General features: G+C 39.2%; 1 protein-coding gene and 1 long non-coding RNA gene across 3 annotated transcripts in view; one reads left to right on the forward strand and one right to left on the reverse strand.

Moving 5' to 3' along the window:
- The window catches only part of LOC140907276 (uncharacterized), a 55,497-nt gene that overhangs the window by 19,337 nt on the left and 18,515 nt on the right, over positions 1 to 17,645 (forward strand). The window lies entirely within an intron of this gene.
- Positions 1 to 17,645, reverse strand: part of STK17A (serine/threonine kinase 17a) — a 63,775-nt gene that overhangs the window by 13,255 nt on the left and 32,875 nt on the right. For both annotated transcript variants that reach the window (XM_073332814.1, XM_073332813.1), the window contains one exon: positions 6,887 to 7,031. In XM_073332814.1, coding sequence (XP_073188915.1) covers positions 6,887 to 7,031 — 145 coding nt within the window. The remainder of the gene's footprint in view (positions 1 to 6,886; positions 7,032 to 17,645) is intronic.

Genomic DNA, 17,645 nt, shown 5'->3' on the forward strand with positions numbered 1-17,645 from the left:
ATTCACACACACACAGAGTAACACTCAAAGGCCCCAATTAGGATTGGGGACCCACTGTAATGTGCACTAGACAAAGTAAATTTTTTCTTTTTTTTAAGTCCCCGTCTCTAAGTTTACAATATGAATAACGACAGGATGCAACTGATGGGCATAGCTTACAACGCAGAGTGGGGCAAAAGATGCGTAATAGCATTAGGAATATATGGTAATGTAGATAAGCCAAGGACATAATATGTAGTTTGCCTTCATTGTTATATATTATGACAGCGCCTGTCATGGTTCCATAGTTCAGGTTAAGTTGAATTTTGCACTTAAAGCAAGGATTCAACCACTGTTATCTGTGAAGAATAAAGCTTATCCTCCCCAAACTTATAACACTTGAATTCCAAAAGAAGTTTGAGTGTTGACAGGGAAATTAGTTTATTAATTGAGCCAAAAATTTCAAAATGGGTCCTTTTAATAAATTAAGCACCCTGTCAGACCATTGCTTTGCCCCAAAGGGTCTTAACAGAATAATACAGACTCTTCAAAATTTCCCTATGGTTACAACTCTGAAATCTTGTACATTGGTTACATTTGAAGATTAGGGATTAAATAGTTATTAATATGCCATTTTTTGTAACTGAAAATTACTTTGACGGGGTTGAAGAATAACATTCATCTACAGAGAAGACCATGAAGTGCCCTCTTTTATTGTGCTCAATGGGAGTGAAGCTAAAAATATGCAAAGCAAAGATGCCCACTTTCAAAACAGAGATAAGCCAAGCTATCTCAGAGAAGACAGTGAATCCTGAGCAAAGTACAAATTAGAGCCTGGAGGGGAACATGGAGGTCAGTATATTCTGGTCACTTTGCATTGTTTCAGCAAAGTAAAGCAAAATGTACTGGTGAATCTGGCCCTAAAAATTCAAAGAAGATTGAAATTTTGTTACTATGTATCTTCAAATAATTACAAATATCACAGGTAAACATTCTATGGGGGTCTTGATTCACATTCATCTATGAAGTTTTTAATATTCAAAAGGAAAAACAAGGATATTCCTAGATAAAGACTACACTGAACTGGCAATAAAGTGGATTACGTATCACTCACTCAAAGGTAAACAAACATTACCAACTCAAGAAATTCAGAGTTAAGGTTATGCTTAAAAGAATGGAAATGCAGGTAGGGTACCTATATACCTTAATTCTACCCTGTAGTGATGCCATGCCATTACTAAATAATTACGAGTATCTGTGTATAATAGTATTTATAGTCCCAGATTAAATTTATTTCGACTTCATAGCCTCAAATTTAACATTTTTGAATTTTTTTTAAGTTTAACCTTAATTGTGAACTTGAGTTTAATGCTTGTTTTTGGGGATAATTACAACATGTGTATAATGCTTTACCTTTATCTAAGAAGAACTCTAGTTTCATGCAGTTATTTGATCATTCTAAGAGACTGATTAATTTTCATTTATAACAGGCCACTTGCCTAGCCACTGCATTAGACACTTTATGGTAGGCATAGCAGGAATGGAGTTACACCACTGTTCTGAAGACTGCAGTAATTTTGCTAGTGGTTTTGGGGGACAGCATTTCATGAATAGAAGAAGGTGCCAAAGCACTGACAGGAGAAGCAGATAAACAGCGGATGAAGGACGGTGCTGCATGTAGAACATTTCTTAAACTTTTTCCTTCCTGACTTCACTCTGTTTTCTCATTTCTTTCTTACAGATAAATGGTGCATCTTTTCCTAGGTTTTCATTTCTTACTCCCTTCTCCCCCCGCCTCCGCAGATTGGGTTCTCTTCCTTCTTCCCTACATTTTCTCCTTTTTCCATGTGCTTCTCCATTCACAATTCCCCTCCCCACAAACATCCCCACAACCAGAGATTAAGTTTATCAACCAAACACCAATATAAAATAAGGAAGCCTCTTTAAACTACTCTGGATCTTTTATCCAGCATAAAGGGGATGGGGTACAGGGGAGAGGGAGAGAAAACTTCAGCCTAAGCCTATCCATCAACTCTGGATTAAAATAAAAGCAGTACAGCAATGTTGTGATGTTTGATTCTAAGTTCGTGACCCAATGTATTTACTTTCACTTCAAGTCAATAAAATCTTGCATCACTGAATTTTGCTCTTTAAAAAAAGAGCAGAAAACCTCTACTGAAGTCAGGATATGACAACCACTCAGTGGGACAAGAAACAAATCCTGCAGGGGAAAAGAGGGACAGGTGGCAACTCTGAACCCATGGTAAGCCAACTCAGAGTTAGACTTTTCTACAGTGTAAAATGCAACAGCATTTAGTCTCTCAATGGAAGTCTTGCAAATATTATGGGAAAGACATGGTTTGAAGGAGGCTGTCAGTGCCATAGACTGGTCTGACTAGAGTTTAACTTGATTCTTCAGAGACAATCCTTCTAAACTGTAACAATAACAGTCACATATAGACAAACGTTTTGATTAAATTCTTTTGGATATAGTCTGACCTAATGTGGAGGTGTCAACCACCACAAAAAGCTGGATAGATCTTTCTAAAGCTCTTTATTTGGTCCAGACAAAAGAAAGGAAACCTTCCAGAGATCCAGACATGAAACTAGTGTTAGAATAAGGCAAACATTTTAGGCCAGATTCATTTATCCCTTTGGCCATCGGAGTTAGACACACTGCTTGCCAAATATATTCTGTGCAAGCAAGTCTCCCAAATACCAACAAATTAGTAATAGTTAGTAAATCTCAGAGTGTTTTAAATTACTGGGTAAGCTTATCGTTCCCACTTTCGGGATGAAGGAAGAGAGAGTTCAAAGTCACATGGTAATCAACAGCAGAACAGGGAACAGAACTCAAGTTTGATTTCCAGATCTCTGGCTTGTAAAATGGACCATCCTGCATGCCCTTAGGAAACCATTACCATCCAAAGGAAAAGGTGTCAATGGATCTTCAAACATACTGCCTGGTTAGGTTAAAAACTAACCTAGAGCTCATTTGCCAATATTATGAAATGAGACATTATGGAGCTCTCCAGAAAAGGAGTCAGAACAGTGGTCTTTTCCCCCTTCAAAGACTTAACAGACTGTAAAAAAGGATCCATGTTAGTAAGACTTCATTACTTTCACAAAATATGCAAAAGAGTTTACTAGTATAACAGCACACTAGAAGATTAAAATTCAAATACACTTACAAGTTAATTTTGTGATGCGTTCTTCTTGCTTTTTGTTCATCTACTCACTAATCTGCCTCTGGCCCTAGGCCACACATTTGAGCTGCCCGTCACAGGGTCCTGGGTTGGAACCCAATGGAGCAGGGAGGGGCCAGGTTCCCCCATTACTGGCCCCACAGACTCTTGCCACTGGGCCACACTATACGTTCAGACACACAACCCCCCATCATGGTGTTACATAATTTGTCACATTATGACATAACCAAATTGTATTGTATATGGCCAAATATCATGCTTACACCTGCAAAAATAACAGAGGGATTGTATATCTTGTGTAAATATACTCATCTGATCAGTCCTTCTGAGTCTTATAAAACTCTAAAAACAAGAGAGATCAGAGAGGAAACTGTTTCTTTACGTTGTTACTGATTACTATAAGTATCCACTGAATGATTATTGGGACAGATGACTTATTTTTTTATATTTGGGATTAGAGTTTGGAGTTAATGGACTGTAGACAAAAAACACCAAACCCAAAGATAAAATGAATAAAGATTTAGAAAGAAAATCAGATTGTCCAGGATCAAACAGCCATATGGATGCATCTCCGATAGTAAATATTGTGAGACATCTGTTTTAGCTGATAAACTAGCTTTCCGGACAGCATTGTGTGTTCAATGTTGTTCAGTTTAAGACTTTTAAATTTGCTGGTAGCATTACTTACAAAGTGCAGTAATGTATAGATAAACAAAATCAGTAGCAACAGAATATAGCAGAAAAATTAATATTCAGCATTCACAAACCATCAGAAGACATTTACACTAGAGATTTTTTAAGTGTTCTTATGCTGCTGCTTCACTTAGATATAAACAAGCAGACAAATCTTAAAAGTTCCAATTCACTTGGGTTCGATTTACATGGTGCTATAAATACTCACCCCCATTTGGGGGTGGGGCCAGGAGCAGTGGAGTCTGGCGGAGGAAGAGAACGATTTCAAAAGGGAGCAGCTGAAGAAGTGCTCCACATCACCCTTCCCCTTTGTTCCCCACCATGCCTTCACACTCACTGTTTGAGGGCTGGTCTTCTCCACCTCCCCTCCCCCACTTCCTTGTGCCACAGGGTATGGGGAGGTCATCTGGGCCCAGATTCTGGGGAGCATCCTGCCCAATGCCACTGGAGGGATGGGGGTGGAGCAGGGTCAGGTGATTGGCTCCCATCTGGTGGATGATACAGTTTGCTACTTGAGTAGGGTAGCCATTGTCTTCTCCCTGTTTCAGCTCCACTTTTCCCACACTTAAACTGGTATGCTGGATTTCCTATGATGCTGGGGACTAGGCTGTTCACCAGTTTTGCGGTCAAAGCATATTTTCTCATATGGCAAAAATGGAAGATCGCCAAATGATTTTTTCCACCTTCCATCCAACATTCAGAAGATCTGATTTGGGATTTAAATTACAACTGTTGCAACTATGGCAGGTGGTGAGAAAGCCTTAAGTAACCCAGTAACTGCTTGGGATCTGGTGCCGGGCAGTCACATTGCATGGTAATTCTGTATGCCTCTGTCGTGCACAGCTTGTGACTCCTCTCATCTCAACCACTCTACTTCTGGCATGGAAGAGAGGAGGTGGGTCTGGACTCAGGCATCCAGCAGGGTCCCTCGCTGCGCTGAGGACTGAGGGAGGGCACTGGTTCCAGTTGAGACCCAAACTAGAACAACCTTACCAGCCAGTTTGAGGTAGTTTTGCCAGTTTGGCAATAGTTGGCAAATAAGATGCAGCCTTCACATTTAACCACATTACGTGGCCTCACTGTTTCTGCATCCACATCACTGAGATCAGGTCATCAAATTTCCTCTGCTTTAAAAGATTTCAAAAAACTTAGTATGTGTGACAGCCTGTATACCCCTATGTTCAACCCTTTTACAAGATTCTGATAAATTTCATACCAAGTATGCCGTTAGGAATAATCTGAAAATTCATAATTTACTGGTCATTATTGTTCTGGTAAAATGTGTGTGGCAACACTGTATGCAAAGTTAAAGTTATTCTATTGTAGGATATTACTAAAGACGTGTTCTGAGTCTAGGGAAGAGAGTGTAAAACCAGTTCCTCAGAGACAAAAGGTTAGGCAACACGTCAGCCAGGTATCAACAAAATCAAAAGTATTTTATTTTCTGTTAGGAATTTAAAATAGCATGGTACTCATTCAAGGTGTATGCCAGGACAGATTCTGTGTCTGACATGGCAAGGTCTCTTGGACCCAATAATCTCTTTGGCTAATCTTCCTGAGTTCTCATGCTCCCCTGTCATTTTTGGCTGCTATCCCCAGAACAAATTATATCAGATTTTGCTGTACAGTAGACAAGTTAAGCCTATCAGAATGCATAATATATAAATGCAGATAACTAAGCTACTTCTGGGTAGGCTGGAAGTAGTTTTATAGTATTTCTACATTTGTATTTACCAAGTAGTTGCATTTACAGTCTTCATTTGATCATTCTGTACTTAAAGATTATATTGCCCAACAACCCACAATAATCTTGATAAAACCAGACAAGAAACTATGGTATTTATTTTGAAGAAAAAAAAAAAACAAAAACACACACACACCAACAAAAACTTTCCACCATTGAAAAAGGAATTCCATCATCAAAAATTGTGCAGAAAACTCAGGAAATTCTAAGTTAACACTCCCACAGAAATAACTGTCTGGTAGCACCAGACTGTATATAGTAATGCAAAATGATACTACCTATGCAGAAAAAGTACCAGTTTATAATTGCCATGGGAACCATAAATGAGTTTCTTGACCAAAGAAACCTAATCTGAGTCAAGGTTTTATCACATGGTTGAACTATTCAACCTGAAGTCAGCCTTAGCCAGCAGTTACTACAGTTTATACATCAATCTTTTCTTAATGAATGACAACAGTTGGCAAATGTTGACTTAAGTGGCTTTTGAAGTTTCTTTAAAATACTAAGTTGTCAAATGCAGTATCATAATTGCATCAGTCCATATGAATCCAAGTACAGCTGCTTAGCAGCCTTTTGTGAGCACTTAGTACTGGAATGGTATATTTATTTTCAGTGCAGTTACAGCTATGTTCAATTTCTTAACCAATTTTTTCCAAATTTCACAAAGCACAAACTGTCACCCAGGTCTATATAAATGTCAATTTACTTTTTAAAAATGTTACTAGAGCACAAAAAATACTTAAATTCCACTTTCATGAGGCAGCACTGCATGAAGCTTAGCTTTGTTTTTAGCAACAGTAAGTTAAAAACTTTATCTGTTTGGTTGTGCAACATATATTAGCAATTTTAGATCCATATTTCATAGACACTTGTAACTTTCAGAAACTTATTATGTAAGGCCAAAATTGCTAATATCTATTGTACCCCCCAAAAGGTGAACTGTGCGCTTTGGGAAGTGCATAGACGTATATGCACATTGTTTTTATTTATAAATTAGCATTACTAAGGCATTATAGCACTGAGTCAGCATCTATTAACAACTAACTATGGGTATGTCTACATTGCAATCAAAGGCCTGTGTCACCTGACTTGGGCTCATAGGGCTCAGACTGCATGGCTATAAAACTGCAGTGTAGACATTTGGGCTCAGGCTGGAGCTTGGGCTCTGGGTCCCTCATGCAAGCCCAAGTCAGCTGACCCAGCCCAGCCATAGGTGTTTTATTACAGTGTGGACATACTCCATGAGAAAAGTACACAAACTTACCTTCAAGTCAAGATGTACTACATTATTTCTGTGTAAAAATGAAACTCCTTCTAAAATCTGCCTCATAAGCCGCTTAACATCTTTTTCTTTGAAGGCTTCTTCCCTTTCAGCCACACACTGGTCAAAGATTTCACCTCCAGCAGCACTATGGAAGAAAAAAAAATCCATTTTAATTTCAAAAGAAATGACACTGTGTCCAACTCATTCTATTCTGGTTATGGTAGTATTTACTATTCTTTAGAATGAATGACTTTTACACATCAGCCTTACAAAGTTCTGCTTGCCTACAGCAAGCACTTTTGGCAAGCAAATTCTCTCAGTATCGTGGTATCATCTCTCTATATCAACAGCATGCTCACCATAGTGTCTGAGCGTTTAAAGATGGCAAGAGTGAGTGAATGAACTTTGTAGATAGGCTCAAATTTTCCCTGATAATTACATACTGATACATCAGTAAAAATGTCAAGTGTTTACAAATCCCTAACACTACATAATTCTAATCTTCTCTTCTCAATAGTAATAGCAATGGAACTCAAGGAGAAGGAATTATTGTTCTACAATACTGTTCTTTTACTCTATTGACATTTTCTATGTTTTTTTCTCCTGTAAAAAAAAAAAATCTTTATTCACAACTGGACTAAGCAATCTGGAATGATAATTATTAGTACAAGATTTATATTTCAAAATAAGGCTACAAATTCAAAAAATATCTGACTACATTAAGTGCCATATGTTATAATATTAAAAAGTAAATTTTTTCTCTTTATAGAGAATTATTTTTTAAAAGAGATTAAAACGTACATCTGATTAAGCAATGTGATTAAAGACACATGCATAATTTACACAACTGATTAGATCAATGAACTATAAAATAAAAAAGGGTCTAGTTAGTCTACAATGAGCCTTTAAAGCCATTAATTTCTAGATTAAGTCTTATCAGACATAAAACAAACCATAAAAGGATTTTAAAAATCTTCAACTGCATACTAGGACTTACAGGAACTAATGGAGAACTCTGTATGAGTGTATCACCAACTTGCAGATGACGGGCTTAAGCAAATCCTGTTAAACCATGATTTATGCAGACCATTCTTGGCATTCTGTTTTGTCTGTTTATAGGTTTCTCACAAAATTATAAGATATTTAGTTAGGGCCCTACCAAATCTGGTCTTTTGTGTGCTTTTACCCTATACTATACGGATTTCATGGGGGAGATGAGCATTTCTCAAATTGGGGGTCCTGACCCAAAAGGAAGTTGCAGAGGGGTTATAAGATTATTTTAGGGGGTGTAGTGGAATTGCCACCCTTACTTCACTTCCTACAGAGCTGGACAGCTGGAGAGTGGTGGCCATTGGCCGGGCATTCAGCTCTGTAAGCAGAACCCCGTCTGCAGCAGTGTAGAAGGGTAGGAATACCATACCGTGCCACCCTTAGTTCTGCACTGCTGCCTTCAGAGTCGGGCAGCCAGAGAGTGGCAGCTGCTGACTGAGAATCCAGCTCTGCAGGCAGCAGCACAGAAGTAAGGGTGACAATACAATACCCTGCCACCCTTACTTCTGTGCTGCTGCTGGCAGCGGCTCTGCCTTCAGAGCTGGGCTCCCATGGCCAGCAGCCACCACTCTCAGTTCTGAAGGCAGCGCCACCGCCAGCAGCAGCGCAGAAGTAAGGGTAGCAGTAACACAACTCCCTCTACAATAACTTTGCGATCCCCCCGCCCCAACTCCTTTTTGGGTCAGGAGCCCTACAATTACAACGCCATGAAATTTCAGATTTAAATTGCTGAAATAATGAAATTTATTATTTTAAAAATCCTATGACCATGAAATTGACCAAAATGGACCGTGAATTTGGTAGGGCCCTATATACAGTGGTAAGGATACAGTTTGCTGGTGTTGTCAGCTAAACTGTAGAGAAAAGAAAGTGAAGTAGTAGGAAAGATATGGTCATCAAAAATGGCTAGCCACCTACTATACTAGTCTTTTACATTCAGAAGAGAAAAAAAAAGGTTGCAGGTTCAGGAACTCAGTCACCGGGAGAAATATCCCCTTACTGCAGTTACACTAACATGAAAATCCTCCTCTATTAAGAGAGTATTTCCAAACAAGAAGATCTATGCACTGAAATGTAGAGCAATTATAGCACTTAAACCCAAGAGCTGTTTTATTAGATTCTATTTTTTTATAGGTACTAAGTTATGGAAGTCTTAGAATATGAAAATTCATAAAAAGCTCGATTTTCTCATTTTAGTATATTCAAAGTCTGAGCTCTCAACATATTAATGCAAAGTGAAAATCCAGTGATGCGCCAGGCTCCTATAGGATATGTCTACACTGAGCTGGGGGTGTGATTCCCAACTTGAGAAGATATACTCAACAGCTAGCTCTTGTCAAACTAGCATGCTAAAAATAGAATACAGTTGCAGCAGTGCAAATAGCAAAAGGGAGCAGACGCCCTAAGTGTCTATCAGAGATGCTAGATACGTATGCAGGGCAGCTAGCCCTTCCGGCTCCTTGTGCTCCTGCAGCTACATTCTATTTTTAGCATGCTAGCTTGATAAGAGCTAGCTCTTGAATATGTCTTCTCAAGCTAAGAATCATATACCCTGCCCCCCCTCAGCTTGAAGTAGACATACCCTTTGAAGTTCACCATTTCCTTTGCTTTCATCAGCACCATCCATAAGACCACTCTTTAGAAATTTACTTCTTTGCTTTGCAGAAGATTAAGGGCCTAGGCCAACTTCCTTTTGAAGTCAATACAGAGACTTCTGTTACTTCACTGGGAGATGGATTGGGTCTTTACACATAAGGGACTGATCAGTCCTACTGCCTTCCCTGGAAAGGAAAGTCTTGATGGCACATCTCTGTGTTAGCCATAGTGATGGGCTGAATTATGAAGAAAGGCACAAGATACTGGAATACTAAAATACACTATGTCCACCTGTTTCTCAACCGTGGAGTACTTACATGTTAAGACTTTTAAGAAACATCAAAAATGCCTTCTACCTCAGACTTCTGAGATGAAGATTGATTGTACCAAGAGTACCAAAGCACTCAACGATTAGCTGCATCAGTGAGAATACAAATGACATGATTGGAAATCTACATTCTTGCACCTTCCCGATTTTTTGTTATTTGCAGAAGCGGAGGTATGAGGGGAATGAAGAGAATAATACCACTTTCTGAGAGCTGCCTTTGGAGTCTAGGCTTTCCTAAGGTTTTGAGGACCTTATAAATCAAACAACTACAAACATCCTGAATCAAAGCTGCAGCACTACTCCACATTTTTCATAATATTTGGACTTGCAACATATTTTGCCATCACTAGAAGGATCTGATGGAATAAACTGTGCTGTGGCTGAATTTTAGTGGGATTATAGGTTCAAAAAATTCGAAGGATGACAAAAGTTACAAAACCCAGAAAATCATTTATAATTGAAACAAATCAAGACAGAAAAATGTATTGGGGAATAAAGCAAGAAAGGTCAAGTTACTTGGCTGTCTTGCAGCAGACAAAGCACACTGCAGTAGAAAAGTCAGCTCCCTCTGCTGTGATGTTTGGGAAAGATCTCTGGTTTGCTGTAAGTCCTCACCGAATGGATTTGATCCACGAATAGTCACTGAGGGGCATGCTAACTTCAAGGGGAGTAAGTTTTCAATTGCTACAAGTTTTCTTTGGTTATAGAGCTGCTTCCCCTCCCCCGCTGTTTAGGAATTGATATAAATTGGAGTCTACATCAAGGTACAAGCAAGCAAACTATGTTAACAAAGAAGATGTTATATCAGTACAACCATATGGACAAAAACATATTTGAAATCTGATTTTGCTTGTGCAGATCAGTACCTCAGAGGTTCAGCTAGGCATGTAAGTGAGGTTGCAAATTTATTTTAAAACGCATTTATTTTAAATCATCACTATTTTCATGTAAAGATGCAGTTCAAGACTCCAGCTAAAATTTGTGCTTCAGATACATTTTTGAACACTGAGCCCTCCTGCTTCCTAATACTTTTTAAAGAAGTTTAACACAATAGAAGTTAGGCACCTACGTGCTTTTGAAAAATCACACTAGGTACCTATTTGCATCTTTAGGTCTATAAATACTTGTTCAATTCTGGCCTTTAGTATCTGACGAAAACCTAATGTGCTGGGATTTTCTCTTATACTTTGGACATGCTATATAATTTCAGAAGTCTTATAAAAGAGCAATTGCAAATATGAAGCAGAAATGTTTTCAAAATTCAAACAAAGCTTTTCTTGAATACTAATTTTTGCACTTTAGAGGACAGAAAAAGGACAACTTCTTCCAGGCAATTCACACTCTGAATATGGTGGTGACATATTTGGATAGAATTTAAAACACACTGTGACGTGTTGTTGAATAAAATAACTAGTGACCCTTTACAGAAACACAAGAGGAGAAATTTTTGCTAGACTGTTTTGTGTATCATTATGGCACAGTGAGCATAATTGATGCCCTTAAGCAAAAACAGTCTGCTAGCCATGAGCCAACTCAGTCACAAGTCATTAGAAGTACAATGTCATAATGAACTCCAACAAAAGTCTACTGACTATTCATGTCAAGTTGTGCCAACTGCACTACAGTACATTGTTTTATGTATTTCCTAGCTATACTGCAGTTCAGTTTTTTGGAAGCAAAAACAATAGTATGTTTAAAATAAACTTATAGCAATGTCAGATTATTATCATAGCTAATTTATATCACACAATTTGCACATGTATAATGAATTCATTATAGATATATATCTCCTAAATAAAGATAAAGTTGCTTGAGTCCAGTATTAACATTTACCAAATCTTACTTCCAACAAGAGAGTTTCCTTTTTCTTTTCCTACAATTTAAGTAGGCCACACAAAGCTCAGAAAGCCATGCATGGTTCTCAGTAAGTATATGTGCATATACGTCAAAAGTCAAATGGTCTAAACACACAGGACGACTTATATAGACACTGCTGAGATAGAGAAGCAAAAGGGGACATCTTGTATATATGGTACTATTTTTGGTGGGGTAGAGGGGAGGAGATCAGAGCCTTTTTGCTTTGTTTCAGATTGACAGTATAACCTTTTCACTGTCCTTAACAAATAAATGTTCCAGGATATATTGTGTGTATGTGGGGGGTGGGAGTAGGAGGGGGATATTGATTTCACTAGGTAAAAAGTTTTTACACTCAGACTTTAAAGCGCTATTTAAAGCAAGACCCCTACAAGAATAAAGTGTACTCAGTTCCTAACTATGAATGTCTACAACAGACATGGTGTAACCCCACAAGTTGGTTTATTTAGACAGTTAGTTATTCTCCGATGTAAAAAGGCTCTATTGGTACAAGATGGTGTAAGTCATTGTTTCAAAGCAGTAAAGTGAAGTCGAATTAACAAGATCACAATATCATTACTTAAAGAAGCACTGATTGATTTACACCTTATTTTGCAATATTCAGTCCATTCAGTGTCGGTAAAAATAATCAAGAACAGTACCATATACCCAATTAACAGAAATGTTTAGCACAACAACATTTACTCTTCAAGAGCCTAAATGCCTTTTAAATTGCAGCTTGTTGAATGAAGAGTCATTATGGAATTACAGTTTTGGGAGCTTCTCCCAACCCCTCATCTACCTCCACAAGAAATGCTCATGGGAAAACAAACCACAGACTGCAGTGTAGCAGAATCTTCATAAGAACTGGTGTTAAAAATACAATTTAGATAGAGTAAAAAAAGTAATGAGCACAAGTTTTGGATGCTTGTGTCTTCAACACTACACCTGTAATTTAACTAACAGGCTCAGAGGAAGTAGAACAACTCAAGAGGTGAGTCTTTTTCAAAACATAAAAGCTATAGCAGTTGGAGTCACTTGCCTCTACTATACTGCCTTGTTTATGAAAGCAAGTACCATGCAGCATTTTTTTTGAAATTTCAAATGAAATCTTATTGCTAATCATTACTAAAATGTAAATATGTATTCAATTTAATAGTGAATACATTTTTATCTAATTTTATGTTAGTGAGTTCATACACTCAATTAACAGAAAGGGAGACAACAAAAGTCTGTTGTACCCTGTCCATCAGAGGCCTGGCAGATAACTACCCAATTTAGGTGACCTCTCAGAGAAGAAAAAGTGTGTCATTCTAGTGCAACTCCATCTATCTCTGCCAGTATCCAAACACTCACTGGGTCAAGAGTATAAAAAGGAAGCTAGATCTAATGTTCATCTATTGCCAGAATGAGGCCAGCAGTTTCCATATAAATACCCAGTCCTAAAAGCCAGGTTGAAACAGAGCAAGGAAGTCTGAGGACTCCAGGTATTGCCAGAATTGTCCCACCACAATTTTTCAGTAGTTCCCTCCCCCTCTCAAAAAAGAAAGATTAGAGAGTTTATGTTCCAAAAGAGGATTTCTGTGCCCTCCTGTTCAACAATGGAGTAAATGGGATTCACATACTTGTTTCAACTTTGGATGTAGTCCCACTAATCAGCTGGAATCAGATCATCCCTATCCAGCTGAGCTCCCCCCTTAAGTCTTGTTCTTGCAAAAATCTTCAAATCAACTATTTTTCTCCAGGGGAGAAAAGCCCCAGCCAAGACCAAAAAAAGCACAGATATGGCCAAGTATTTTCAGCTGCAGGACTGTGGGGCTAGAACTCCATTCCTCCCCATAGCCCAGACCAGACAGTAAGGTTTACTGGCACAACCTCAAGCTCCTGTTTCCCGTCCCATCGGGCATCACCCTAAAGAGAGCTCTTGACCTGGTGTTACAATTTCCCTTTCGGAAGGCAACACTCCAAAATGAAGAACTGATCCAATGTCAACGAGATTTTAACAGCTAAGATGGCATAGGTCTAAATCGTAGGTCAGTGCACAGAACTCACCAAGTAGCTTGTTACGAATTACACCTGATAGGACACGCACACAAGTGCTACGAATTACACCTGATAGGACACGCACACAAGTGCTACGAATTACACCTGATAGGACACGCACACCAGTGCTGCGAATTATACCTGATAGGTCACGCACAGTTCGAATCTAGGCTGAGGCACAGAAACAAAGTCCACAACTGCAGAGTTCCCAAAAGACACTAAGTTTATTACGCTCGAGCGTGGTGCCCCCCTGCTAGCCAGGAGGGGACCCTGAATGCAGATTATACAAAGGTTATATACTTTTTAGCAAAGCATGTTGCCCTCGTGCATCGGAAACCTTAGCCAATAAACAAACCCTTGTCTTATCTACCACCTATCCCTGCTTGGTGCATTCCTCGTGCTATACCAGTATGTTAATTACACAGCATGGTCCTAAAGCTATGCATCAGTAACTTTTATTATCAGGATGGGAGGCCTCACATCAAGGCCAAGAGACAGGGAGTTAGAGACTGACAAAAACCAGATACTGGGAGTCAAGGCAGGCTGGAGACAAGGAGGAGGATTTTCACAGGGATTCAATATCTAAGGATTACTCCTCCTGGTGTATGATGTGCTGGCATTTAAACAATGGTGGGCCCCAAACCAAAATGGAGTCACATGTGCTAACTTTTCCTTAACATAGCTCCAGAACCTTAGTGAGTAAAGTGAGCCAAAAAAATCAAAGCATATATCTTGTTTTCCTCCATTCCCTGACACAGCTGCCATTACAGATTTTCAATTTTGATCAAATAAGTAATTTTATTAATGAAATTATTTAAAGAAGTCAACTGTGAGGGTAAACTACTGGATGAGGAAAGTGGCCAGTGGAAGCATGTGACTATAAGGCAGAAGAAAAGACTGGCTAGTGAAGGAGAAATAGAGCTGAGGAACAGGTTTGCTGAGGTGCAAAATGAAGGAGACAGGCAAGCAGTAACAGAAGATGGGAAGGCAAGGAAGAAGAGAAGAGTGACTAGTCCTACAAGAAGAGGGGAAGAGTCAATGGAGGTAGCCAGAGTTTGGAGCCCCAGGAGGATAGAGGATGACTCTAAGAAGATTGCAAGTGAGAAAACAGGACAAGATGACTTGCAGCCAGAAAGAACAGAAGGGGGAAGGCCGGAAAATTACACCAACACCAGGAAAAGACAGGTCTACGTGATTGGGACTCCCTATTAAGAAGGGCAACAAGGCTATCACCAGAGCTGACAAAGAGAACTGAAGGGTGCGCTGTCTGCCAGAAGCTAAGATATGGAATTTGGATCTGAGGTGGAAGAGGAGCTTAATGGGAGTAGGAAAGAATCCACTTATTGTCCTTTACGTTGGAATAAGTGATACTGCTAGATTCTCGCTGGGATGCATCAGGGAAGACGACGCCAGGCTGGGGAAGATGCTTAAAGAAATGGAGGCTCGGGTAATCGTCAGTGGCTTTCTATCTGTCCCTAGAGGAGAGCGAAGGTGAGACAAGATTATGATAATCAGACTGCTCAGGCAATGGTGCTGTAAGGAGGGCATTAGGACGTTTGACCACTGGGAGGTATTCACAGACAGAGAACTGTACTCATGGGATAGACTCCATCTGAGTAGGGACAGAAGTAGATTTCTGAGATGAAAATTGGCACAATTGATTAAAAGACCTTTAAACTAGGAATCTGGGGAAGACGGCTGGGAGATGCTCATGTAATCTCCATACCTGATTCTAATGGTGAGTGGGAAGAAAATCAGGTAAGAGAGGATACACCTTCCTCTGCAGTGTAGGGCATGGCTCACCCACTGGTTTGAACAAGAGTAAATGGTGTAACTTTAAGTCTCTGAGTCAAGATTAGGGGTCTTCAGTAACTCAGCCAGAGGATAAAGGCCTACACTACACGAGGGTGAGGTTCTGTGCCCTGTAATGTGCAGGTTGTCAGACTAGATTATCATGATTAAGGATAAGATTCTGTCACAGACGTTACAGATTCTCTGACTTTCCAGGACCTCCGTGACTACTTCTGGGGCAGCAGTCCCCAGGCCCACCAGCGCAGCTTCCGTGAATTTTTATTTATTGACTGTGACCTGTTCCTGACTTTTACTAAAAGTACCTGTGGCAGAATCTTAATCTTTATCATGATGGTCCTCTTCTGGCCTTAAAGTTTATGAGTCTAAGAAACACTACTCTGTATCAAAGTGGTGAAGATTCATTACACAGTGTACAACCCAAAACAATTCTGCTGGTTGGGACTTCAAAATGCACTGTGATGGTGAAGTTCTTTTTGGCCTGCATGACAAACACAAGATTTCAACATCTTTTGTTGAACTTACTTGAATTCTGAGCATAATTTCATTCATTCATGCTCTAACTTTTTTTTCCACTTCATTATTATACATTATATACTGAGGTGCCAGAGACCAATACAAGGCAAGGGGACATTTCTCTCTTTACAACTGACAAATGCTACAGCATGGATGATCAGAACGGAGAGACTTTTGAATCTGCATGCTTCTCTTCTCCACTTTGAGACTCTTGAGGGCTTGGGGGGGGGGGGAGGAACAGCTTTTTAGATACTCCAGCTATTTTCACTAAACCACTAAATTTTGGTCAGGGACCAAATATCAACATCAGGACATTGCTGACTGGCACATTAGTCATATATCAATTCCCATCTCCCAACATACAACCTACATTTCTGTATTCCAGTGTCATTTGCTGGAAGTAGAAGTGAAAGCTTTATGGAATAGTTTTCATGTTCGCTGTCAATATTGTTGTAGACTATATGAAGGTAGAAAAGAACATACAATTTTTTCCCATTGACTTATTTCCATTCTTAAAGTTTTGGGTGGATGGAATGTATCCTACCTCAACCTTAACTGCCACTTCATGTAGTTTGCAAATTAGATAAAGGAGGAAGCATCAGCTACTGGTTAACCAATATGTTATAGTTCCTCTTCACCTTGGACTTTCCACTAGGGATGCAGAAGAACATTATGATCCTATTGTATTAGAGCAGAGGCTCCCAAAGTTTCTTATTGTGTACCCCTTCCAAATCTACCAGCTGCCCGCACCTGCCTGTCTCATTACTGATACTTTGTGTGTTCTTAACACTACCTGCCTTTAGCCATCTGTCCATATTTCACTATTTATAGTGTGACATATACAACTAAAAAAAACCCGACTAAGTTCTGAGCTCAGTTAGACTGGACAGTTGCTGGACAACCAAACCCACGCTGTACCGTGACTGGATGTGAGGGCTCTGTACGTCAGCATCTCTGTATATCTGTGTTCTCATTGGTACATTTCGAAACAAACTAACTACCACATTTTATATAACAAATTCCCACAGAATTTTGAAGCTTCGTCTGAGTAGCCTATTAGGAAAATGTAATAAAGAAAGACAGAAAGATCCACTGTTGCATAATTTCTCCCACATCCCCCACAGAGATGTCTCGCAAACCCCCAGGGGCAGGCATACCACATTAGGGAACCCCTATATCAGAGGCAACTGTTACCTTGTTCCCTGTATTGGAAATAAAAAGGACACTTTCTATAGTAGGTAGTACATATTTATTGTACTAGGTTATTTTTTGCACACAGGAAGTTTTTAGTTCTATGGCAGTATGCCTTGTTTTTAAATGAAAAAAGTACTGAATTTATTTTCTTCCCACAAATTACATAAGAAGGCAGCTAAATACCATGCTGCATGAGTGTCATACTTATTTTATATTTCTACTGGAGTCCTTGCAAGTACAAGAAAGAGGAAAAAAGGATCTGCAGTGTCAAATTTTAAATAGCTCTACAAGCTACTTCATGGAAAAGTGGATTTCCTTTTAAGTTTAAAAACCTTGTCCTTTATCTACAAGGGATATTTTATTTACTTT

Source organism: Lepidochelys kempii, chromosome 2 (genome assembly GCF_965140285.1).
Source record: "Lepidochelys kempii isolate rLepKem1 chromosome 2, rLepKem1.hap1, whole genome shotgun sequence".
In the NCBI taxonomy this organism is placed as follows: domain Eukaryota; kingdom Metazoa; phylum Chordata; order Testudines; family Cheloniidae; genus Lepidochelys; species Lepidochelys kempii.